Source organism: Electrona antarctica (genome assembly GCF_951216825.1).
Source record: "Electrona antarctica genome assembly, chromosome: 22".
NCBI classification, from domain to species: Eukaryota; Metazoa; Chordata; class Actinopteri; order Myctophiformes; family Myctophidae; genus Electrona; species Electrona antarctica.
Window position 1 is genome coordinate 7410295 of NC_136805.1, and position 24831 is coordinate 7435125.

The 24831-nt window shown below is 42.6% G+C and overlaps 4 protein-coding genes across 6 annotated transcripts in view; 2 read left to right on the plus strand and 2 right to left on the minus strand.

Moving 5' to 3' along the window:
- Window positions 1–718: 718 nt before the first annotated feature.
- Window positions 719–6825, minus strand: kdelr2b (KDEL endoplasmic reticulum protein retention receptor 2b). The gene is made up of 5 exons (XM_079492980.1): window positions 6434–6825; window positions 4932–5032; window positions 4157–4315; window positions 3690–3942; window positions 719–2146 (listed from the first exon to the last, which is right to left on the minus strand). Exons 1-5 carry the CDS (start codon window positions 6522–6524, stop codon window positions 2112–2114), a joined length of 639 nt encoding a protein of 212 aa, XP_079349106.1. The 5' UTR covers window positions 6525–6825; the 3' UTR covers window positions 719–2111.
- Window positions 6826–7046: 221 nt separating this feature from the next.
- Window positions 7047–11047, minus strand: mettl9 (methyltransferase 9, His-X-His N1-histidine). 3 transcript variants are annotated; one of them, XM_079492979.1, is made up of 6 exons: window positions 10864–11032; window positions 10442–10603; window positions 9767–9957; window positions 9450–9659; window positions 8120–8304; window positions 7047–7814 (listed from the first exon to the last, which is right to left on the minus strand). In XM_079492979.1, the coding sequence occupies exons 2-6, from the start codon at window positions 10544–10546 to the stop codon at window positions 7600–7602; spliced, it is 906 nt and encodes a 301-aa protein (XP_079349105.1). In that variant the 5' UTR covers window positions 10547–10603; window positions 10864–11032; the 3' UTR covers window positions 7047–7599. The 3 variants fall into 3 exon arrangements, with proteins under 3 accessions (XP_079349105.1, XP_079349104.1, XP_079349103.1); XM_079492978.1 differs by having other exon boundaries at window positions 7047–7811; window positions 10442–11047; XM_079492977.1 differs by having other exon boundaries at window positions 10442–11036.
- A 303-nt stretch (window positions 11048–11350) lies between these two features.
- LOC306915389 (uncharacterized protein) lies at window positions 11351–17183 on the plus strand. The gene is made up of 7 exons (XM_079492720.1): window positions 11351–11478; window positions 12401–12603; window positions 13014–13115; window positions 13207–13302; window positions 13400–13510; window positions 13787–13904; window positions 14397–17183. Exons 1-7 carry the CDS (start codon window positions 11454–11456, stop codon window positions 17066–17068), a joined length of 3327 nt encoding a protein of 1108 aa, XP_079348846.1. The 5' UTR covers window positions 11351–11453; the 3' UTR covers window positions 17069–17183.
- Window positions 17184–21516: 4333 nt separating this feature from the next.
- LOC306914819 (caskin-2-like) overlaps window positions 21517–24831 on the plus strand; it is a gene marked incomplete at its 5' end in the record, with an annotated part of 75025 nt that continues 71710 nt past the window's right edge. The window contains one exon of the mRNA XM_079492019.1: window positions 21517–21610. Coding sequence (XP_079348145.1) covers window positions 21517–21610 — 94 coding nt within the window. The remainder of the gene's footprint in view (window positions 21611–24831) is intronic.

Consider the following 24831-nt stretch of genomic DNA (forward strand, 5'->3'; position numbering starts at 1 on the left):
TACAAGCTCATAGCGTGCCACCGAGTGGCGCGCTACGAGCTTGTAGGTCTGCTATTTTTTTAAATCGAAGAACGACTGACAGAAACATAACTTTTTCAGAAAACTGTCAGGATGTAGGAGACATTTTTAGAATCTGATCTCAGGTCAAAATGGGTTAAGAACAGTTGCAAGTCATCTACACTACAGGGTTACACTACACTTGTCCCTGTGGTGCAGCATTTAAGGATAGACAGGCCTTGAAGTGTCACATAACACAAACCTGCATGGTGCAAAGCACAAAGCCTGGCATGCAACCAACGCAAAGCCACAAATGCATGGAATGTGCCAAAGAATTTGGGCGAAGGTCAACTCTACTGTGCACAGTGCAGGAAAGTTTGTCCACACTCGGACGTTAGCTATGCACATCAAACATCATGTACAAGCTTGTCACATGCACAATGTGAAGCAAGACTTTCAATATGATGTTTCCTCAGACACTACCATGACACCCGCCATCAGTTCAATGGACCATGTCGTCTGCATGTCACAAAACGCAAAAGTTAGAGAATTGGGCAGATAATGAGTTGTTCAACTTGTCACAAAGAGTAATGTGACATTGTGAATAAAAGTGTTTAATGAACAGTTGTCAGTGTCGGTAAAATGTTATTAACTTTGCACATTATTGTAAGCTGGATGGATTTCATAACTTTATTGTAACAACAGAATTAAGAGACAAGTATTTCCATAAAATCTTTATTTGTGGTGGCAATATCATGCAAAAGCTTGGCTTTAAAAAAAAAGAAAGGGGGGAAATTCTGGAATGGTCTGCATGAAAACAAATAAAGGCAGATATGTCTGGATAACAATTCTTGAATCCAATACAACAAAGTCTGTAGGGTCCTTCTCAACTCTCGTTCCAACATGGGTATATTTTGAGCTTAAAAACTATGCACATCATTTAGACAATTCATACAGACATTGTTTATTCAAAAGAAATCACATCTGCAACTCTGTAGGAAAAAAAACAAAACTAATACCTCCTTTCAATTCTGTAAGTGAATAGTCCAAACATTTCGAGTTGCTTTTTGAAAAGTATAACTGCTCAATGGTACACTTTCAACCCATGGCAATAAGATAATTACACTGTGTGAAGTATGAAAGTCACAGGGTATTCAAATTAAAGCATTATTTTTTACAGCACTGAAGATGAATGGACCACCTTTTCAATCCTTTTTCACTTTTACCACCTCTCAAATTAAGTGTTTTTCAACCCTAATGCCCGACATATACTTAAGATGCGTGTCATGTCATGCACTGAACAAAACAGTTGTACATTTATGTTAATAATGCATCAAGGTTGTAAAAGAGCTATTTGTGGTGAGTGACACCGGTGTGCAACTACTTAATTGAAACCAATTCATACTAATGAATGAATGCATTTCTTTGGAGGCAACAGCACAAAAACATTTAACTTCAGGATTATTTTCCATATACAGAAAAAGAGTGAAGTAATGGCATGATTTGTCAAATGTATTTATCCGACAAGAGTATCCTAGATCCTGGAGATAGCCTCTTTTACACAGGAATGTACACAGGTTCAGAATACAGGGAATGGGCTGGGACAAAACATGATACGTTTGCCTGCCTGCCAATCTATTTGATTCAGGAAAACAATGTGCATTTATTGAGATTGCAAATACCATTACAAACAGTTGAATCAGTAATATCCCACCACAAGAAGTCCGCTCCAATATCATACAATGCCAAATCATAGGCAATTGTTTTATATTTTCAGCTCTTAATCACTAATGAGTGTCAAATCACACTTTTCAACGTAGAAAACCTCTTACTTTTTCTTCCTTTATACAGAGTAATAAAAAAAGTTAAGGCAAGATGCATCAAACAGAAATCCAAAAGCCATGGGGTAGCCTCTGGAGTTGTGTCCTGATTCCAACACGTTTGATCAGAAGAAGGTCTAGGACCTACTGCTAGCAGCTCCCTTTCGCTATCTGTCTCAGGCATCTTACACTGGCAGGGGGGGGTGGTGGAGTAGGGGCGCGGGGAGGCAACAGTGTCCTGTGCTAACCCCGGTCCCCCCTCTTCGAGTCTGCCAAATCGCTTCTCTTTGGCACTTAGGCTGGCAGGCTCAGCTTCTTTCCTTTCAGTACTGAAAATGAAGACGCTCATGTTTAACACCTCTTTCCAAGGTAACACTATCATAACAATAGCAACCAAATAATACGCACACAGGCCCTGAGGATTTACAGACATAATGAAAGAGGAGGAGGTTAAGGAGGAGGGGTTAAGTGCCTGGTGAGGCTTCAGGCTAATAATATACCGTAGGTATAATCTGGAGATAACATTAATGTATGCTGGGAGTTGCACTTTGGTATGCTATGAGGTCAAAGTTCATACAGCAGCTATGATGACATAAGGCTACCTCAGTATCAATATTGTCGGGGAATATTGGGGAAGACCATTGGTCCTTTCACAATATTTACAGTTTTGATAAATAATCATCCGTAATGCCTATATAATAAGTGGGTATAAACCACTAGTCTTAGGTGAAAGAAAGTATGAAGAAACATCAAGGCACTCTGACAGTGAACTGAAGCAGTTCCCATGCTCTCTCAGAGCAAACACATTTTTTTTATCAAACCTCCTTTCAAGATACTCGAAGACAATGCTCAAGAACAAATGAAAACTTCTTGGAAGTACCCAGTTCTAATCAAAAACATGATAGGCCCTTGATATTGTAGCCCTAGAATTAAATACTTTATACTTTAAAAATACAGGAAGACGTCTCCGATTTTCCTGAAAATCCCATTGTTCTGAATGTTAGGAGATAAATCCTCAGTTGTGAAAATAGGTTTTCAATGTAATGGGTCCCGGGACCCAGGGGTGGTCTTTTAGATAGGTCTCAGGGACATTTTATCAGTCCTACACATTTTAGTTAGTCCTACTAACTACAACGACGTTAGCGTATAGAACTGAGTACAGTATTGCATCCCAGGACCCCCGGAGGGTGACATGATTGCGTCCTTTCTCAATTTAGTGAGTCTATTAAGGATGCAAGATGCAGGCTATTTGCATCACTGCACCCTATGTCTTTTGTGTATGTCTTACAAAATATGTACATTCCGTACACTCGATGCATAACAGTGTAACAGTGCATTTACACAAAATACATAGAAATCATAGGGTATTTTTGAGTGGTGTAAACCACTCCTACAACTGGCTTTTGTGTGCAGAAAAAAATGACCATGGTTGCTATGTTCAAAATAATTTCTGACGTAATTAAATCACACCCGGGTGAACTGGATGACCGTAGCAACCGTGGTCATTTTCTCTGCACAAAAAAAGCCAGTTGTGAAATCACATCCAGGTGTGATTTCATTACGTCAGATCAGAGCTGATCAGGCTATATAATACCTTACCTTATATAATACCTCACATCGGACAAAAACTCCAGCTGAATCAACTTCATGGTCACAAATCATCACATCAGAAGACGAGTCTACCTAGCCAAAGATCTTTAACGTCAGACATTGCGTCAGACCACAGCTGATCATGCTATATAAAACCTTACACCACTCAGTTCACACGGGTGTGATTTTTTACACTATGATCTCCTCACCTCAGAACAATGCGATTGCCATTGGCAAGAGACAACATTACTTTGTGCTTGTAATGGAAAGGAAATGACTCACCTTTTGTTACATACAAATAGAAGAAGTCGCAGTAGAGAATAGTCTGCACTACCCCAGCAACAATAGCAATCATGTCGAAGAATCCCTCAAAGTAGAAGCGCCATATCCAGTTGATGAGGTAAAGGGCTCTGTAGAGTCCAAGGAAGAACAGGTAGTGGGTGGTGATGGTCTCAGCCTCACCGGTCTTGCTGATCATGAAGAGCTGAGGTAAGATGGCCACCGACTCAAGGTAGATGGAGAAGGTCCACAGGATCTGAGGGGACGACGAAAACAGAGGGAATGTTGTTTGGTGGAAGAGACAAGTCCGTTTCAGACTCCGTCGTTACATCTTTGAAAAGTATTATCAAAAATAGCTTAAGTGCTTAAGCAGCTGCAAATGGAAACAGAGTTGGACACTAATACAAACATGAGGATCATACGCAATATATTATGAGATAAGACACCTGAATCACTACTAGATTTCTTACCTCGAGGGGAGAAAAGTCATGGTTAACAAGGAAAGCCAGGCCTCCAACTGGGACAACGAGGAACTCAATTCTGAATGTGTCATGGTTGCCATCATACGTTGCCTTGAACTTCGCATAAATCAGGTAAACGGTGGCGTATGCACATCCAATGTAGATGATCTGTGTAACACAGAAGTTGTATCATAAAACTGCTCATGCTGTGTACTACTGGTCTGACAAACTAAATATCAAGATCCGATTTCATTGGTAGGAACTGGTTTCTGAACATCCACAACCCACCTCTGACACAGAAATGGTGCCATCTTATAATGAGCATTAGTGAGGAGGTAGTTGGGGGTCAGGGGTGGTGTGGGAGAAGGGGGAGCAAGCTAACTGTACCTGTATGTGTATGTCCTGTGTATTTGTACTGTATGTCATGTTGTGTCTTTAGTACTGTGTACTTGCACTGCTGTAACATTGTATTTTGTATGTATAGGACCCCCTCTAAAACGAGATGCCACATCTCAAGGGACCATCCTCTCAATAAAGTTCAAAAGTTCAAAGGACCAATAACAGGTATAGGAAGATAAGGTTGAAATGTGTGAACTGGGAAGTGTACCTTTAACTACTCCCGTTACACCTTGACAAACAAAGGTGTGTTTAGCTGGCACACCTCCATTGTCTTAAAATTGTGTGCGCAGTACAAACGCAAACAAGAGCCATGGGCTTTAAATCAGGTACTTCTGGATATGATGATGAGAAGGGACTGAGGAGGCAGACTGCACGTGTTCCTCACCTTCATGCTGGTGTTGTAGAGGGAAATGAAGGAAGTGAGCAGGTCCAGGTAGCGAGTAGTAAACACCAGAGCAAACAGGATCTGACTCTTCCCGGAAATACCTGTCAAGACAGATAGAAAGGCTGTTTACTTGTGTCCTTTTGCCCACTTAATGTGTTAAGTGGTCAGATAGGTGCTCTGTAAAACCTAGTTTTAAACCTTGTTTTAAAACTCAGGTTTTACTGAGGTTAAGGCTAGGAATATGTTTAGGGTCAGGCATCATTTTACAGAGGTTAAGTTTAGGAATAAGGTTAGGTTTTGGCATAGTTTTTCTGAGGTTATGTTTAGGAATACCTGGTGCAAGCGTTCTTTAGTCGCCGAATTTGACCCGGGACAAACGTGTTTGGGGGCGAGTGTTCTTGTATTCTTTGAGGGCCCAACTTGTAATATCCCCACAGCCCCGGCCCACAGGTTGGGTATCGCTGCTTTAGATAAATGATTATTTCCTAATGGCAGATTGCATCATCATGTATTAATTCTACAGCACCTGATTCAGTTCCCACACGTCCCCAAATACCATTATCAGGGGAAAGACTGAGTGAGTCCAACGCAACATCATTATTAGTATAGCCCTGTGCGATCTATGGTAAGATTTGCAGCAGCTAGTGGTTAGTAGGTTACTTTGTCTTCCAAATGTTTAATACAATTTCAAGCAGATAAGACACATAGCACAGCTGCCCTTTAGAATGGCAGTCTATTTATTACTGTATCTGCAACCACTGAGAAGTGAAAACAAGCAATCCTCACACACCCAGAAATAAAAAGGAGGCGCACATTGCACAAGTTCACAGAAAATGTACCCTTAAACCTAGCTCTGGTCCATAGCTCTAATGCCTTCAACGGCAGCAAGGCTATGGACCAGAGCTACCTTAAACCCTACTGTACATGACTGCACCTGCATCTTTTAACACTATGGTGCACAAAAACTTTCATCCTTATGAAACAGGGCACATGGATGATAAATGAAGGGCGAAAGGGGAAACCAGAGACTTGCTTTGCATCTGCAACAACAGCCCCTCAATAGATAGTTGAACATGGGCCGGGGACGATGGCCGGGGGGGCGCCACGTCAAAGGTCACGCCGGGACGAACGGGATGGGCAACCGGCTGGGGTCACAGTCAACATTACGACTCTCGTAAGGCGGTGTCGCACGCCGACAAGAGCCGATCGATCTACAAGCTCACAACGCGTGGGCACCGCGACGCGTTGTCAACTTGAAGATCGGCTCTTGCCGGCAAGCATTATTAGCTTGCCTTGCTAGCCGAGAAGCTAGCTGCAGAGCTACTGGTTAGCAGTGCTCATGTAAGTACCGCATCATAGCCCCTGGTCCAGTGAGACTAGCTATAAGCACTGGATCAGGGCTAAGCTAAGTTGCCTGGGCAAGCCATACCGTTTCATGATATACAACCGTATCTGTGGGGTGCAGCAACAAGATACCCATTTAATATCTCGTGCAACCTTACCAGCACAGGATCTGGTCTTCCATATCTTGAGCAGCAGGATGATGATGGCTGCTAGATGGGACAGATCACCGGTTAGCCTGAAGACGTTCATGTTGCTGCTTGCAGGATGCAAACGCAAAACCTAGTGCAAATGCAAACCGATTTCACTCCGTCAAAAAGCCGCCAGATGTTCGGCTCCCTGCCGCCGATGTACCAGTATGTGATAATAGTGCTACGGTGACTGTCAACAGACACCAGTTCTATGTATAGATGATGGGGAAAATGGCGAAATGCTGCGCGACGTGGCCCGGGGACGTGGCCAACAACGATAGCGGCACCCAATGCAAGCCGGGAAACGCTCCCCGTCTGGCGAATGAGAGCCGCCCGTCACAGGCGGGGCCGTCATGATCAAAACTATAACTCCAGGCAATTCCTTACTCCTCCAGCTGATGATGGGGATTCAAATAGTTAAGCATCCTTAGATCCTTTCAACTGGTTACACGTCATCTTTAAAATAAACATGAAACAACCGCGCAAACGTTTTATTTCATTTTTTTTTTTATTGTAGGCCTACCTTTCAATAAAAACATGACATTAAATGTGGCACTTTTTTTTAAATAAAACCTTTGTACAATAACACCCAAGATGAATGATCACTTAAAATAACTAATTTATCATTGATAAAGTATTAAGAGGTCACATAATTGACATGAATTAAAGTGGCATAGACAAATGATGCAAACTTGTACAAATGAGCTTCTTTAGTACAGTATCAAAGCTGAAGGAATGAACTAAACCACCAAAATGGTAACACTTGTCAAAAAACACTACAGAGAATACAGAACAGACAATTAATCACTCCACAGTGATATGTCGAAGATATGATCCTTACGGTTTTGCATTTGTGCCATTTCATGGCCAACCGTCATTCAAAGTCTTCTTTTGCTTAGAAAACAAGAGGTATCACTGTCATATAATGGTGGCTGGTAAATGTAGGCGCTACCTGAGCTAAGTTCAGACCTGATTCACCAGTACATTTTACATCAATGTACAATGTTCAATGGAGAGTGGAATTACTTAAAATTGCACAGAGCCTTTCAGGAGCAGCGACCAAACACAAACATTTGTGTAACCCGGGCCTGTGCTCAGCTCACAGATGTGCTCTTGTCGTAAACAAACCAGCCATGTCAGTCATCTAAAGCTTTGAGAACAAATACTGCATCATCAAGAACATAGTAATCTTTATACATGTCCCCTTCACAGAGGTATGGCAACCGGGTCACAGCCTCCACTTCAAACCCAGCCCCTCGGAACACCTCATTGGTCAGACTGGTCACCTGCTCCTCCCATGTCTTCCCCGTCACTGGCAGGCGCTCTTTCGGACGCTCCCATTTACCACCTGCTATAAAACACACAAATGGCATATTTTGGTCTCGATTCATTACATATTTTATTATTTTCATGACATATTTTGTGTCTCTACACTGTAAAAACATACAAAAGAAAGGTCATTTAACCAATAGGGGTCCATTTGGTTCCATTTGCTCACTTTCAAGAGTTAAATGAACACTTAGGAATTTACTTTGCAGATGTGAATATACTGTAGTCCACATTCTAAACCATCCATATTATACACAATAATCTAAAAAAATTTAGAGAATAAATTATAATGACAATTATGGTCAAGATGAATGAGTGTTGACTGACCTATTTCCACGTAAGGCTGGAAGGGCAGTACAGCAGCCAGGATGACTCGTCCTGTGCCAGGAACAAGGGAACTTCGCATGCTCCTAAGGAGGGCCAATGGATCCTCACAGCGGTCCAACAGATTCAGACAGCTGATCAGATCATACTGGAAGCCCATGTGCTGCCACTCATCAATAGCCAGCAGTCTGAAATGGTGAGAGGAGAGACTAGTGAGTGTCATGATTGACTGCCGAGTGTGACCGTGGACCAGGCCACTTCATGGAGCCCACCAGAAGTGTGACCGTGGACCCGGCCTCACAGTGCACGACCTGGACCAGATGTGGACCAGGCCCCTCCATGGAGCCCACCCTGTCTATCTCTCTTCTGTTCTTTCTTCCTATTCCCCCTCTACCCCCCCCCCCCTCTCCCCCGACACGGTCGAGGCAGATGGCCGCCCACCCTAGAGTCGGGTTCTGCCTGACGTTTCTTCCTAAATGGGGAGTTTTTCGTTACCATTGTCGCAATATTGCTTGCTCTGGGTGGATCTTTGTTGGTTGTAAAGTGTCTTGAGACAACTTGTTGTGATTTGACACTTTAATAAAATTGAATTGAATTTAATTTAGGTTTATGACCTTATCTGCTTGACTCAGTGGCGAAACACTCATCTACGTAAGATATGATGACCAGCCACTACTGTATCAGAGAGACTGACTGTATGTTCGCAAGGATATGAGAGTAATGAGACGTATGCTTTGTTCCCGTTCATTCTGTTCTTATCCTTGTTTCCATATCTGCTAGTGCCATCATATATCCGCTGTTCATAGTCAATATACTGTATATATTTATCTGTGTGTGTCTAATAAACTAGAATGTACAGTAAGTACAATGTGGCCTGGTGTTGACATATAAATCACAACAGTGAGTCCTTTTCATTGTGGCCCCAAATACTCTAATGCAGGGGTGCCCAAAGGGTAGATCGTGATCTACCAGTAGATCACAAAGGCTGTGCAGGTAGATCACATGACATGCCCCTAAAGAGTATTTCATTTATATATTGAAGAAAAAAAACGATAAAAAAGAAAAAAAAACATTCCTCCCCCTCTATTTCTCAATCCATGTGCATTTGTCTTATACTGTACAGAATGTAACACAAACTCTACTATTCCGAAGCCCCCTCAGGTACATATTTAAACTATTTTCAGCAATGGTATAATAATTGATTTTTGAAAGTAGCTCTCAAGTCAAAAAGTGTGGGCACCCCTGCTCTAGTGGTTAGGGTTTGCCTACAATTCTGCTATTCATCATTGTCCAAAAGTTCAGTTATTCTCTGAGAACCAAACAGAGTACTCACTTGAAATTCCTTCTCTGTAGATGCCATTTCATGGGTGGCGACACCTCAGTAGCATAGACCTCTCTAAAATGGGCTCCCATCACATCTGTGACACCTCCGTCCCCAGCCCCCAGGTCCAGAAGTCTCTCTGACTTCCAGTCTGGTGAGATTCTAAGAAGTTGCTGGAACTGATCCCCAGAGAATACGAACATAGAGCCACGGCCTAGAAACCTGACATAAATAGAAGACCGTGTCACCTTGGGTTATATTGTGGGGGGGGGGGCATAATTTGGAACGGGAAAGTACAAAGTAACGTGTGTAAGTTTAAGTTACTATACCCATTGATGGACGTGCGTGAGACCACAGAGCCTAGGACGGTCGATACAAAAGAGTGATAGAGCTGAGTAAACAACCAGGAGGACTTCTCTACACTCCGCCGGAGAAATACCGTGGTATCAGAATCCAGGTGACTCTGAACGAACAGTGGCTGTACCGATTCCCCCAGCAGATCAGGAGTACATCGGTACCACTAGGAAGAGAGGAGAGGAAAATATAGCATTACATGTTTATACTTCACATCTAGTGTTTCTTGCATGCTACATTTATTTGTAATTGTGCTAAGCCATGCTAGACAATATACAGTAAAGGGTAATGTTACATCGCAGCACTCGAGGGCAACAGTTTTAAGTGTTGTTACACTTAGAATTGATGTTGGATTGTATATTTTGCCAACACAAAAATATTAAATTATTAATCTAGGTAAAGTTTAAAGTAAAAACTTGAAGGAAGAGGAATACTTAAGAATGATGACATTTAGATATGAGAGCATACTCAGAGACATATAATAGTTTCCACCATAAATGCATTGTCAAATCTTTCATTACACAGTTAAAATCCCGAGTGTACAAATGTTAAATTTAACCAAATTAATGACCACTTGTGGGTCCATTTGGTTACATGTGTACACTCGAGAGTTTGACTGCTTGTTATTTATTGAAGAATACTAAGGTTACCTCTTGTGTTTCCAGTGCTGCATCTTCGCTTTCGGTCACCATGTTCAGGAAGAGTGACCTAGCCAGGGGACTGCGAACATACTTGCCCGTCCACATTCTTCTCATGGAGAAGATAAAGAAGACGTAGAACGCCACCCACGCTACAAAAAGCAACGTCTTCAGCTGTAGATGACACATAATAATAATAATAATGGACAACAACTCAGCAGCAGAACAGCTAGACAGCTGGTGTGTGTGGAGACCGTGGTTGGCCGTGAGACTGATTGAATGACAGACTGACCACAGCAGTGACCAGAGTGGAGATATATACCAGGAGAGGGGAGATGTAAGCTTAGATGATTCGGGTAATGGTATCCAATTGTAAAAGAACACGCGAAGAAATGCATGCCTTCATCGGCTTCAAATGCGACAAATAAACAAACCTGAGGGTGTGGTGGGCTTTAGGAGTCATCATGCTATTTACTCTGCATATTAATTTGCTGAGTAAACTGAGTTAATGGTTTTTTTTTGCTGCTGCCCAGGTGGTCTGTGTAAACCACTGTATGCTAGTAGAGCCCAATTGCCCATTGCCTACTAAGCATATTTACAACTTTAACATCATATAGCCCGGATGGACGAGTGTGCTGTGATTGGCTAGTTGCTTGTTGGCAACGTCAGAGACAACGTGAGGTTCCAATCCATACAACAACATCCATTCCAGACAATTACAAAGCCAAATCAGCAATTAAAATATAAATATACATTTACATTGCCCAGTAGGTCCAAGCAAGGATTGTGGATTCGTGGAATCAAATGGACGTTGTCTCTTCGCTTCAGCGGTTGCCTAACAACCAACTAAGCCAATCACAATGGGACAATCCCTCCGAGCTATGGGTTTTCGTTTGACAGTTCTTCCTTCCTGTGCTACCTCAAAATATGTCCGAAAGTCACCGTCAGCAGTACAGCGAGCGATGTTTGGCTTGAGAGCTGCAATAGCATCGTATTATTCTTATTACTCATTTGAAGTTGAAATATGCAACATATCACTGGGCATAAAGGTAACAAACGTGTGCGTCATTGTGTACAGTTGTGTTACTCACTGACTGTCTGACTGTCAAGTGACGAAGCGCCATGGCGTCGTTTCATAACCTCTGAAAAACTGCAGTAGGCTACATTCTGCTGAAAGCGATGGCGGATACTATGTTGTTTAAAGATTGGGAGCGTTTATAACTGAGGTAACGCTATCCTACACTCGCGAACCGACAGTAATGTGATCCGACGCCTACATTGTCTAATAGAAACAGCAGGCATTGTGCGCTAGTGATGCCGAACGTGTCCATCGCTACCGCCTCCATCATATCAATCTCCTTCCTTCATATCTCACTCACACACACACGTAAATGTGTCTTTAATCTACTATAATGTAGATATAGTCTTGTAGATTATGTGTAGAATATAGATTATTTTCCTGTTTTTGGCTATATAGAAGTGTATATTTGTATGTCTCTAAATGTTTTGATGAATTGAAAACGGTGGGCCCTATTGCAAACAAGTGTAATGCTTTGATGGTGTCGTCCACTCACAGTTTTTGTATTGACTTGAGTTGTGCTTGAAATGTACTGTAATTCTGCAAACTGTTAATACATACTTCAATCAATCATAAAGCAAAGCAAAGTTCTTTGTTTACCCAGGGAAGTGGACTAAGCTCGAGATGCTTGTTTACAGCCACACCCTGCTCATAGAACATTTCATGGTAGGGGTTCAATGCCTTGCTCAAGGGCACTTCAGCGGTGGTAATTTTAACGTGCCGGTCCGGGGATTCGAACTGGCGACCTTCGGGTATCAAGACCGCTCCGCAAACCGTTCGGCCACCGCTGCCCATTAGACATCAGATATAAATTGTTATTCACATCCTTCTGAATTATAAAATAATAATGATCCTTGAATGTTATTAAAGCATCAATGCTTGTGTTTTCCCAGACACCCCCCTCTCTCTTGAATGTCTGCGGCTCCTGGTGCCACCACTCCGGCTGGTGTCAGCAGCAATGTGGCACACTGTCCAGCACAAAGTTATCACCAAATATGGGCTGCTGGATGACTTTGTTACACTCATGACTGGGATTGTCCCTGAACTACTTAACTATAGACAGAGGACCTTGCTAAGTCTTGGCCTTCGCACACAGGTACTTTTTTCAAAACAAAGTATTACTGTCTGTCTAGTAGCTGGGCAGTTATATTATAAATTATAAACAATTCAAAATAATCTCTCTGTCTCTGTTGCTATTTGTGTAACCTGCCCTGTGCCAATTAGAAGTCATCGTGATTTGTGTAAATAAATTAATACAACTTCCAACCACACAGTTGAATTGTGTAATTGAGGAAGTTTAGAGAAAATGTGACAATATCATGTCACATATGTGTACAAACCATATCGTCCATAAATAAACATTGATCATATCCCCATATTTACCAGCACTATTGCAATCTAAGTACAATTAAATCACTTGCGGGCGGCACAGCATAGCAGGCAAGTGTGTCAGTACTTTAAATTGTTTATTTTCCTTTAAGTTTATCACACTTTCTTTGGTTTCAGCTGATCCTTGAGTTGTGCTACCAAGAGCCAACGATAGACCCACAAATAATTCAGCCACATTTGGACAGATTGCAGACACTCACTTCATTATGGAATGCAGAGGTGTGTTTTCCTGTTACTGATTAGTACTAACATGAAATGGGTACAGGGCATAACAGACTTGTGACAGTGAAATATGTGCAATATGTTTCAGACAAATGATACAGAGCATGGATTGTACGGATCAGACATTTTGGGGCTTATTCAAATGTTAATGAAAGACCAGGACGAGAGGCAGCAGTTCTTCCAGGTTAGTGTGTCTGTCTTTGTGTCTTAAACATGTATGTTTTCTTACATTTTCTAATGAAGACCACTCGAGTTGACAATGATCAAATGCTCATTTTCAGGATGTGTTTCCAGTGAAATTTGGACCCAAGTATAATGAAGCTATTCAGATTCTTGTGGAGAAATTCCTGTCCCAGCTTGAGAAGTTGCTTATTGTCCCAAATTGTCAACAGGTAGTACAAGAGCAGTTCATAATACAATCAAGAGGGTTTTCACTAAACAGATGTATAGTACTGAAATTAACCACTTAAGACCTTGTACTTCGTCTTAACAACGATTATCAAGTTAACAAAGTGTCGAGGTACAATGTGTTGTTAGCTTGTAGATCTGCTATTTTCACAATTGTTTTAAGTAAAAGAAAAAAAGAAAATTACCGTCTTGAAGATTTTCACCAAAATGTCATGCCCAAAATAGGGATGCCAGGGTTAATGTCTTTGCACTCTTTCCAGGTTATGTGTATGCTAAACGATTCTGTTCTGGAGGAATGCATGGAGTCTTTGTCACAAGCTCAGGAGCTTAAATCTCTTCTAGTTTATCAAAAAGACCTCTGTCAACTCCATGACAATGGTAAATATATTAACATTTGAAATGGCTAAGCTAATTGTTTCTGATCTTTGATCAGCTATGCTTATTAAGTGTGTGTGTGTGGGTGTGGGTGTGGGTGTGGGTGTGTGTGTGGGTGTGAAAAACAAAACAAACATCCTGTCTAGTAGTGTCAAGTAATAGTATGTCATCAATCAATGTGCTATATATATATATATATTCTTTTTTCTTTTCCCTCTGTGTGTTAAGCATGTGCAGCAGTTATATCTGGTTGGACCATATAATGTAACCTAATTTTGATCAGTGTTTGGGTCTATTGTATTGCGCCTCTTGTGCAGATCCAAATAAAATAATTCAAGTGTGTGTGTGTGTGTGTGTGTGTGTGTGTGTGTGTGTGTGTGTGTGTGTGTGTGTGTGTGTGTGTGTGTGTGTGTGTGTGTGTGTGTGTGTGTGTGTGTGTGTTCTCACGACTATATAATAAATGACTAACTCTGTCTTTTGATTTATTTATTTTAGACAATCTGACTGTTGGTGAGAGTATCTGTGCAGCTCTCAGTCTCCCCCCGATGGGGGGAACAGCACATGAAGAGACAACATTAAAAGCAAACGTATATGATTACATGGATTCATTCAGGAAAGAATTTACAGTTGAATCTGCAGCACTGGAAAAAGAGTCGGTAGTTGCAGGATTGGAAGAAAGAAGACATACAGCACCCCAGAAGTTTGAGAATCAGTCTTCTCTTATTAGTGACGAGGCGTGCACCATTCGACATTGTGGGTCTTTGAACAGTGATAATGTGGAATCAGACTCTTGTGCTGTTGAGGTTCAAGTTGGTTATAATGTTGAAATAACCGCCGAGGGGATAGGGCTCACGGAGAACAAGACTGCTGAAAGTGTGCCCACAGTGATGGAAACTAGAGAAGCGGACATAGTGGCTTTAAACGATTATTCCAATAGCTGTGGATCAAGTTCCGTTCAGGTGGAAAAGTGCACACACAAGGGAAGTAATGTCAATAACGGTGGGCAAATGAAAAACATTGTGACATCCAATGTGATCCTATCTCCCATACTTTATACACCAACTGTGCAAGTGCTAAGGCTCGAGCCAATAATTGCAGCGTCCCCACGGCCAGTCAGGCAAAGTAGAGGTCGGAATATGAAAGCAATATTAATGGTAACATCTGAGAATGAGCAGTCCAAAAGTAGTCCCCAAGACTCATCAATAAGCAAGACTTGCCCTACATGTGGAAAGACGTACAGCCGAGCCTCGGATATGCGGCGGCACCAGAGGACCCACACAGGGGAGAGACCATTCCAGTGCCCACAGTGTAATAAACTATTTCAGCACCAGTATGACTTGAAAAGACATGAGTTCAATGTTTGCGGAATCACAGTGCTGCAGGCTGAGAAGGTACCCAAGACAGCCGGGGGGGAAATCCCAAACCTCAGCCAGGGTGAAGTTATTGATCCTGTCATTGGACCCTATCAGTGCAGCAATTGTGACAGTATTTTCAAAAGTGCACAAAGGTTGAGGACTCATGGAAAAGCATGTCGGATGAGTCAGGGGGAGTGTATTTCTGAAGAGGGAGTTCCTCCAACCATGGAGCAGAAGGACACGCAGCCGCTCGGCCACACTGGCCAGTTGACGGATACAAAAGAACTGAATACACTAATATCACTGCTTGAGAACAAAAATGATGCACACAAGGAAAATCCAGCTGAAGGAGAGGAACCTGAGGTCACTGCCAGGACTCCTCATGGAAAAACTAGCAAGGGAACTCATGAATGTAGCAAAACCTTTGCTTATCCATCTCTCAAACATATGGAGACCCACCCAGAGGAGCGCCCTCAACATTCAGAAGAGTGCAAGGGGTCCTCTGTGAACTTTGAAAATGAAGGCCAACAGATGACCAACACGACATTGTTCAGAGCAAGCAAAGCTCCAACTGGCAACGAGCTTGTTGAGTCCTCATCACAGGAGAGCATTAGCTGTACACGTCAAGAGCCTAACATATCAGGAACCACCGAGCTAAACGAAATGAATGACTGGACAGCGTGTAGCCTTTGTGGAGCAGCAGTAACTGGGAGCATGAAATGTCACATGAGATTGCATCGCTATCCCTGTCCTTATTGTGAGGTACAGTTCAAGGTCAATGATTTGAGGAGGCACATAACTGCATGTAATGCAAAGACGAAGGATCATAGACAGGCCGAGGCTCTGAAAGAGTTCAGGAGGCTGCTTAGGAATTGCAAAATGAGGGATAATCCACTTTACTGTGCAGAATGTAATAGATCATTCCCAGACATGACACGCTTTCAAACGCACAATCTGAGGCACAAGCCACGCTCGTGCACCAAGTGTGATGAGACTTTCGGTGACTTCAAAGACCTTAACCAACACTATGTTGACGTGCATGACTTCAGCGGTCCGTTCCCCTGCTCATTTTGCGAGCGTAGTTACACAGACCTCCGGGGCCTGATGAGACACGAGAGGGTTCACACGGGTGACCTCCCATACCAATGCCCAAAGTGTCCAAAAGCATTCAGTTATGCATCAGCACTGAAACTACACGACAGGACTCACACGAAGGAGGCCCCGTACCTTTGCTGGGATTGTGGAAAGCGCTGCAAGTCCAATGCGGCCTTGAGGATTCACAGGCTGTGTCGTCACAGCAGCACACAGGAGAAATGTTTCTGTTGTGAACATTGCGGTAAAGCCTATGCACTCAAAAGAAGCTTAGACCTCCATGTGGCCAAAACGCATTCCGGAGTGCGATATCCATGCTCACACTGTGGTAAGCTGTTCAAAAGTTCCAGCTCATTGACGCGGCATGATTTGACACATACGCAGGAAAGGCCTTATTCGTGCAAAGAATGCGGAAAGAGTTTCCGGTCAACATCAGAGTTGAAAATACATGTGCGTTATCATACTGGGGAGAGACCATTTAAATGCCAGGTATGTGGAAAGGGGTTTGTTCAATCTTATTACCTCACAGCCCACATGAGAATGCACACCGGGGAGAAACCATATAAATGCAATACATGTGACAAATATTTTAAAAGTGCTGGGATTGTAAAAAGACACCAGATGACCCATACCGGAGAAAAGCCCTACAAATGTTCCATCTGCCAAAGGGCTTTCAGTAGGCCAGAGTTGGTGAAAGTTCATGTGAAAAAATCCCACTAAATGTGTGTGTGTGAACCTACTGAATGAATGTAAGACATTTTGTTTTTCACCATCAATAAAAACCGGTTTAGCACAAGTGTCTGATTTTGTAAACGCCAAGCGCATTCATTTATATCACTGACCTGTGTAGGCTATGTATTATTTATGGTTTTGATCAAGTTTTTATTTTATTTTTTTGTTAAAAAAGGGGGGGGTTTCCCCCACCCCACCCCACCCCACAGGTTGAACAGCGAAACAGATAAAAAATGACAATACATCAAAAATAATAATAATAGTAATAATAAATAAAGCAAGACAGGTACTTTACCATTGGAAAAATAAAATTAAAAGAAAAGAAAATAACAGTCATCAGAGATGTTGGCATGATTTAAGTTTTTCTAATGCTGTGGATAAGATGTCAAGTGTGTTTTCTTGTGCCCCATCGAGATCGAGCTCTCTATAGAGAGATCATGTCCATTAATGAGAGGATCCATTGTGAGACCTCAAGTTTATGGGGAGGTTTCCATCTTAGGACGAGCAGTTTTTTTATGGTTTTGCACCTTAGTCTTCAGACCTTTAAACTCTATTGTCATAATGTCATATATCATATTTTAATCACATAGATTGCAAAATGTGGTTGGCAAGGTGTTATATGATATATATTTCTCAGACAGATAGAGAGTAGGCTATAATATTATTGCCTTAACAAGCAGGGAAATTTTTATTTTATTTAACCTTTATTTAACCAGTAAAAACACATTGAGACTGCGTCTCTTTTACAAGTGGGAACTGGCCAAGAGGCAGAAATAAAATTACACTTCAATACCACATCTTCAATGTTACATTTAGGACCAGCAAATACAACATCCAGAATACACCTTAAAGCACCTATGAATAAATACAAAAAATCCCCAGTCCTACTATTTAGTAGCAGGGCAAAATACACCCTATACACAATCTACACGATCTGAACCAATAAATAAATAAATATATAGGCATGAACATAGGCTAGTACATATCCAAACATGTGCAGGTGTTGGACTGTACATCAAAGATGATCCTTTTGAAACTTCTCAAGGGAACTTTCAAAGCCAATTTTAGTCTGGACTGTAGATCATTCCACGACCAGGGGCCAAAAAAGGTCAATTGACCAGGCATTGAAATGTGTCCCAGTGAAGATGTAGGCCTAGTAGGGGAAATGACAATTATTATGAAAAAAGGTTATAAATCGTGTCAATCCCATTCCCGGGTATTATATGCAAATACATATTTTTATTAGACGAATACAAAATATCCTTTGCAATTCCATACCAGTCCAGTAGATGTCACCAAAGAACTACCGGTATTGATTTATGTTCCACACAGTAACCACAACAACAGCAGCCATTTGAAATTTATCTCCACACTGTTTTCATTGGTTAATTTCTCCGTGAATTATTTATCATCTGCACGTAATTTGATGAGTGTGACATATGTTTTCTGTTAATTGAACCTTGCATTTCTTAATTAACCATTTAGTTGAGCCAGTGTTTTGATGACTGCATGGTGTTTGGTTGGTGAAGGAGGAGCCTTTTTGCGCACTTGAGCTGTCAAACTCCGCGGTGCGCGCAGTGGAGTCACCGGAGTGTGTCTTTTACAGCACAAGAATCGAGACGAGAGGATGTTTTCGTATTATCAGCCACATTAACAATACATCTAAAATCTAAAAAATCTTTATATATTATATACGTATGCAAATTGTGAGCTGTGACTTTCCCAAGCTATCTGACTTTAACGAGCACTGCTGCAGGATCTTCTTCGGACTCCCGTCTCTTGGTATTAACGTGTGAGTGCTGCTCAACTTGTATTGCAGCAGCACATGCATCTGTCAACGCCTTGCTAACATTGTCCGCAACAGGTGAGACTCATTTATAATATAGTCTTCTTCTTTGAAGAAAAATTGGCTACTTATCCTAAACTGTGGTACTACCTTATTATGACACATGATCATGACAGTAAACTATAAAGACAGACAGGACAGAATGGTTTTAGGATGAATTAGCTAAAGCACGCAAAGCAAACCAATTACTTTGATTCGGTGCCGGGCATATAACTGCATGCTTAGTGTATCTGAACCTCATCAACCTAGCCTACTATAGCCGTGGTTTTGGTTTATTAGGTGGCCTATAGCCTACTCTAGTCAGACCAGCTAGTGCCAGACGGTGCGGCACTGAAAGTGATTTCCATTCCAACTTTTGAGATAGAATACCCACTGTGTTTACATTACACTGGAGGCTACAATTCACTTCGATCTATTAACATGTAGCCTATTTACGAAAGAGAGGGAAATGTGGCACTGATTGTAGGATTTTCTTTTTTTACACTTTAAGACGGCATAAACTGGACCCCTTCCCAGTATTGCCACTGCACTAGAGATTCAGGTTTAATAAGTCATTATTCTGGGGCAATATCTGACACCAAATTTGGTGTTTACAATCGGGCATACAGTGTAGTTATGGCTATGGCTATGCAGTTGTTTACTCCCTGCATGGCAAGGTGCCTGTCTAGTTTTAGATCATGTGTCAGTGCAAATAGTTGGCATTGGCATCTGCTCGGCTGCTCCAAGGCTAAACTGCTTCATAATAAGGTGTTAAGTGGGAATAGCTTGGCCACCCAACAAGGCAGGTGTTTGTTTTTACATGCAAACTTGCAAAGTAACAAGCAAATAAGACTGGGGGGAGAAAAAAAACCCCATATGAATTTGTCTATCTATTGCAAACTTGTTTGTTTTTGTCCCTGGCTGGCCTAAAAAATACAATTAATTTGACTGTTAAGTCCAAAAAGCGATATTCTTTGCTACAATTATTTCTTACTTTAATGGGAGTTTTGGACATGCCCCTATAAGCAAATTGTTTCTACATTTTTATTTATTTTTTCAAAATTGTCTAAAATTGTAATCAGTTTTCGAATAGCCAAAAGTATAAATAGTGCCTATGAGTGATTAACTGCTGACTTTTAGAGAATGTATGTAGAACATGTGCCATCTCTTTACATTGGCTCAGAGTTTCAATCACTTGCACTTTCATATGGGAGACAGAAACACCTCCTGTTTTAATCGAAGGACTGTGTCTTGCTGGAAGATTTCACATGATCTCTGACTCTGTCTGACTAACTGTCTTAGACAGCCCCCTTGTGACATGTTCCTTGGTTATTTTGTCTCCCATAAGTGCCATTTCTGAACTCATCCAAAGTGATAGATGCTTCAGGCAGCTTGGTTTGCGAAGCTGTGGTCAGCACTGACTCAGTTTGCCTGACAAATAAGGACAAATAAGAAACCCACGCTGTACTGTGTTGTTTCCCCAAAGAAGACTGGATGGAACTGGCTGAATGCCAGAAAGCCCTCTTGCCTGAAACGATGCTTCCTTAAAGTTAAGGGAACGGCGTTCACAGGCTAACACCTTATTCCAGCATGGAAAAATCCACAGATACAGTTCACATTCCTTACTGGCTAGGCTTCCTCCATTAAGGCAAGGCAAACAAAGGTTGGGTTTTAAAGGGACACCCGTAATCCCTTACATGCAAGAAAGTCTGTGTTGCTTTTCTGTTATTATGAATGTATACCTCAATTTCAAGACTTAGCAGTCATCTTGTGACATGGGGGGAATTAACAGGGGGTTTATGATTGTGGAAAAGAGTGTTATAGAGGTCTTATATTTGAAAAGCCCCAAATTATACAGACATAGAATTATAGCCTACGTGCCAATGTCTGTCACAGCCATGGGAAATGAGTGTTTTGTGTGGTGATAGAAGTATTCAGACAATGTGACATCTCTCTATCCCTATCTTCCTCTCTCTCTGTCTCTCTTGCCTTTTCATTCTCTCTCTGATGTCGGGTCGGGCAGCTGCACCATCCACTTCCAACTGAGGCTATGAGTGAACTCAACTAAACCTCAACCGGGGCCTTCGCGAGCGCAAGACTTTTTCAGCATCTAGCCGACCAGGACTTCAACGCACGGAGGACCCCATGCCAGGAAATGGGACCAATAAGCTCCAACAACAAGGGAAGACTGCCGCCTGGAACTGTTTACCTCACATTCCTCCTCCCCAGCTGCTGAACCCAGCGGTATAATGTCCTCCCATGGGATCGTGACGTGATGGCTCCCAATTTGCCCGTGGTAGGATGTCAACTGAATGACAGACACATGTAGACGTTTGTCTGCACCCTCCATTAACTCGGCTCTGTCAAGGAAGGATCTGGGTTGTTTTTCTAGAAACTTGAGTACCACGCAGGGCACGTCTATGGAGAACACTTTCTCGGTATACACAGACACACAGACGGACCCATTGTGTGAAGGAGAAGTGAAAGGATAGAAACATTGGTTTTGTGGCTGACCACTATAAGTAGCGTGTGTGCGTGTGTGTGTGTGTGTGTGTGTGTGTGTGTGTGTGTGTGTGTGTGTGTGTGTGTGTGTGTGGCCACGGCTGTAGTAATGGGAAAAGAACAAGATCTGCTGGTGGCAGTGAAAAATGGAGATCTTCTCCTGGCACACAAGATGCTCTCCAAAGTCAAGTGCAACAAGACAAGTGAGTATGACTTAATGGAGTGATTATGATCAGTTTGATGTGCTTATTTGTGGGCTTATAGACAGATGCCCTTGTTTAGTGCAGCTTGTTTACTGCTACGTGTGCGTGCGTGTGTGTGTGTGTGTGTGTGTGTGTGTGTGTGTGTGTGTGTGTGTGTGTGTGTGTGTGTGTGTGCGTGCGTGCACGTGTTTAAAGTTTTTCTTTCTAAATGTGTGCATGATTAAATTCCTGTGTAGTGTAGCAGAATTGTGCAATGTTTGTTAATTACAGTGGAATACAGTGGAATAAGTAAGGGGAGGGGGGTGGTGGACGAATTATGTTTCCATTCCTCTGGCCCATACCAAGTTTCTTTATGAAAAACGGATTCAGGTTCAGCCACCGACCACTACCTATCACTCCTGCAGCAGTGAGGTTGGGAGCAATTTGAAACAAAGTGGGCTCAAATTGCTGTGCAACATCAGCTAATCTTTTAAACACAGACCCTATATGGTCTATACATGAGACATGCACTGTGTGGGTTACTGGGGTTTAGGAGCTTTCTTTCCTCGCAGAGTTTCTTATCTCGCAGAGATTTCCGCCAGTCGACAAGCTCGCTCACCCGCTGCGGTATTGCCGCTAATGATAGGGTTCTGCTTTATCCAGACGCGGCGAGAGTTTAAGTCCAAGCTGCAAGGCTCTGAAGTTGAAGCCTCTCTTTGTGGCGTTATCTGCTCTGGCTGGGCTTTCATCATCATACAGTAGCTATGCGACCTTGGTGGCAGGCGCTGGGAACAAATCTCTGGCTGTCAGGATAAACTCCTTCTTCCAGTCCGTATACTGACGATAACTGCTGGGTATACTGAAGAAGTGTTATTGTTTCTTTCTCTGGAATTTGGATGTGTTTCAGGATGTATCTAGACCTAGGCCTTACAAACGATTTTGTCATGGACCCATGCACATTATTAGAGGCTTCAGGACTACGCCCCCCCACACCCCTTCTGTCACTCATACAAACATAAACACGCCTTTTCAACATCATTAAACAACAAAGGTCCTTCTGGACATGGTCGATGGCGTGTAGACGTTTGTCACTTTGTCACCCCCTTGTCAGAATCGCCGGCACAGCAGAAGCTCCAGCTGGCTAGCTGTCATGCTCTGTCACCATGACCCACGCTGTCACCCAGTTACAGAATAGCTTGTGTGGCCACACATCAATAAAGGTCCATGAGTTGGTTGTCAGATTGATTTGTCCAGTGGCAGGTTTTTGGTGCTGCTGTTGTAGTTGTTGTTGTTTGTTTTTATAACAATTGTTTTTATATTATAGTCATATTGCAATTTATAACTTGATCTCCCGCCCATCCTTTTTATCAAAACTACACAGACACACACATGATGAATCTGTGTGTGTGTGTGTGTGTGTGTGCGTGGGTTATTGACAACAAACATAATCAGCCCTGAACTTAGTGCCGAGTGTTACCCTCTGAAAGGAGTCAGGTGTTTCTAAGCTGTTTTGGTGGTGTTGGGCTATAAGCCTCCAGACAGTGCTGGGTGCCTGTTTACTGTCTGAACCTTAACACAGAATGGGTGGTGCTGGGGGGGGTGAAGGGGTTAGGAGGGGTCAGAGAGCAACCAGACACGGTTAATGGAACAACACAAAGTATTGACGGCGGGGGGGCGGCCGGTCAGCTGGCCCTAGTATAGCAGGGTGTGGGGCTTGGCCGGAGGGGACACGGCATGCGTGGGACAGTAGATTGTTGAGTCGGGACCAATTGTTATTGCTCGGGGGTACATATCGAAAGTACAATAAAGCACGCACATCCACTCACTTAAAGCCAGGTGCCGGGCCGAGGCAGAACAAAAAGTAAGGTCCACACACTGAGTAATGCTCCAAAGCTTAAAAAAGATTTATTAAGGTTCCTTGGCTTACACCATAGTGGTCATGTCCACTATGGTGTAAGGAACCTTAATACATATTCTTTTAAGCTTTGGAGCATTGCTCAGTGTGCGGACCTTACTTCGCAAGTAAATATCGGATGGAACCGTCTCAAGGACGCGTGCTTATGAATCCCACCAACGTTCTAGGATAGACCCCGCCTTACCATGTGTCTGATTGGCTCCCGGGCAGGCATAGTTTTACTGAGGTTAGGTTTAGGGTTAGATTTAGGTCTAGGCATATATAGTTATACTGAGGTTTAGGCATAAACGAGAACTGTCAATCACAGTGACTATACTGGCCAGTCACAGTGGGGTTTGCCTAGAGGCCCTAGAACAGGGGTGCCCACACTTTCTTTGACTTGAGAGCTACCTTCAAAATGACCAGCTCAACAAGATCTACCCACCCCAAAAATATCCCATTGCTGAAAATAGCTTAAAAAGGTACCTGAATAGCGGCACTGGCGTTACATAATATGACAAACGCACTGGGAATGGAATTATAATTTTATTTCTTCTTTTTTTAATAACTTTAATGCTACTGATTTGTTGTTTGTGCACAACACTATAGAAAATAAAGTATTCCACTGTGGTTTAACGGCCATTTTTGTCAATCAATCAAGACACCTTAATTAAAGTGTCAGATGACATCTAAATTAGATAATATGTTGTAGGGCCATGTCATGTGGTCTACCTGCACAGCCCTTGTGATCTACTGGTAGATCGCGATCGACCTTTTGGGCACCCCTGCCCTAGAACAAGTGGACCCTTGGGGGTCCAGACCCCACCTTGAGGCCTAATAGAGTTGTTCAGACTAGTGGACTACTGGAGGAGGTGGGGGCCCGGGGGGATGAGTGGCTGATGGACAGGGAGCTGAGATGGGGGTCCAGACCCCACCTTGAGGCCTTAGAAGAGTTGTTCAGAGTCAGACTAGTGGACTACTGGAGGAGGTGGGGGCCCGGGGGGATGAGTGGCTGATGGACAGGGAGCTGAGATGGGAGGTTCTATGTGATTGACCATCTGCTGACCTAAGGTTTGGCTTCAAGTCAATTAAGGTGGACTTATCGCACCCCTCTCTTTTACTCCATCTCCGTCTCTCGCCAAGTGAAGTGCATCATTTTCTACCAACATTATACGGTGTAATTTAAACGTGTAAAAATTAACAGTGCAGGTTTTTACAGTTTAGGCCAGGGTGCACCCTCTTCCCTTCTCTTGTGACATTGCATTTAAGTGACAGCTTGGCTTATGAAGCAGTCTTAGTATGTTCCCTGCCCCCTAACAAACACAGACACACACACACGCACACACAC

Bases quoted from the DNA above. Each gene is read 5' to 3' on its own strand.
- kdelr2b (XM_079492980.1), bottom strand. From the start codon at position 6,524: ATGAACGTCTTCAGGCTAACCGGTGATCTGTCCCATCTAGCAGCCATC. The intron at 4,316-4,931 runs GTGAGGAACACG...TGTGTTACACAG, and splicing joins TCTACAACACCAGCATGAAG to ATCATCTACATTGGATGTGC. The intron at 2,147-3,689 runs GTGAGTCATTTC...CTTCATTTTCAG, and splicing joins CTATTTGTATGTAACAAAAG to TACTGAAAGGAAAGAAGCTG.
- mettl9 (XM_079492977.1), bottom strand. From the start codon at position 10,618: ATGTGTCATCTACAGCTGAAGACGTTGCTTTTTGTAGCGTGGGTGGCG. The intron at 9,958-10,441 runs GTAACCTTAGTA...CTCTCTTCCTAG, and splicing joins CAGCACTGGAAACACAAGAG to TGGTACCGATGTACTCCTGA. The intron at 9,660-9,766 runs GTATAGTAACTT...TATTTATGTCAG, and splicing joins TCACGCACGTCCATCAATGG to GTTTCTAGGCCGTGGCTCTA.
- LOC306915389 (XM_079492720.1), top strand. From the start codon at position 11,454: ATGCAACATATCACTGGGCATAAAG. The intron at 13,303-13,399 runs GTTAGTGTGTCT...GCTCATTTTCAG, and splicing joins AGAGGCAGCAGTTCTTCCAG to GATGTGTTTCCAGTGAAATT. The intron at 13,905-14,396 runs GTAAATATATTA...TATTTATTTTAG, and splicing joins CTGTCAACTCCATGACAATG to ACAATCTGACTGTTGGTGAG.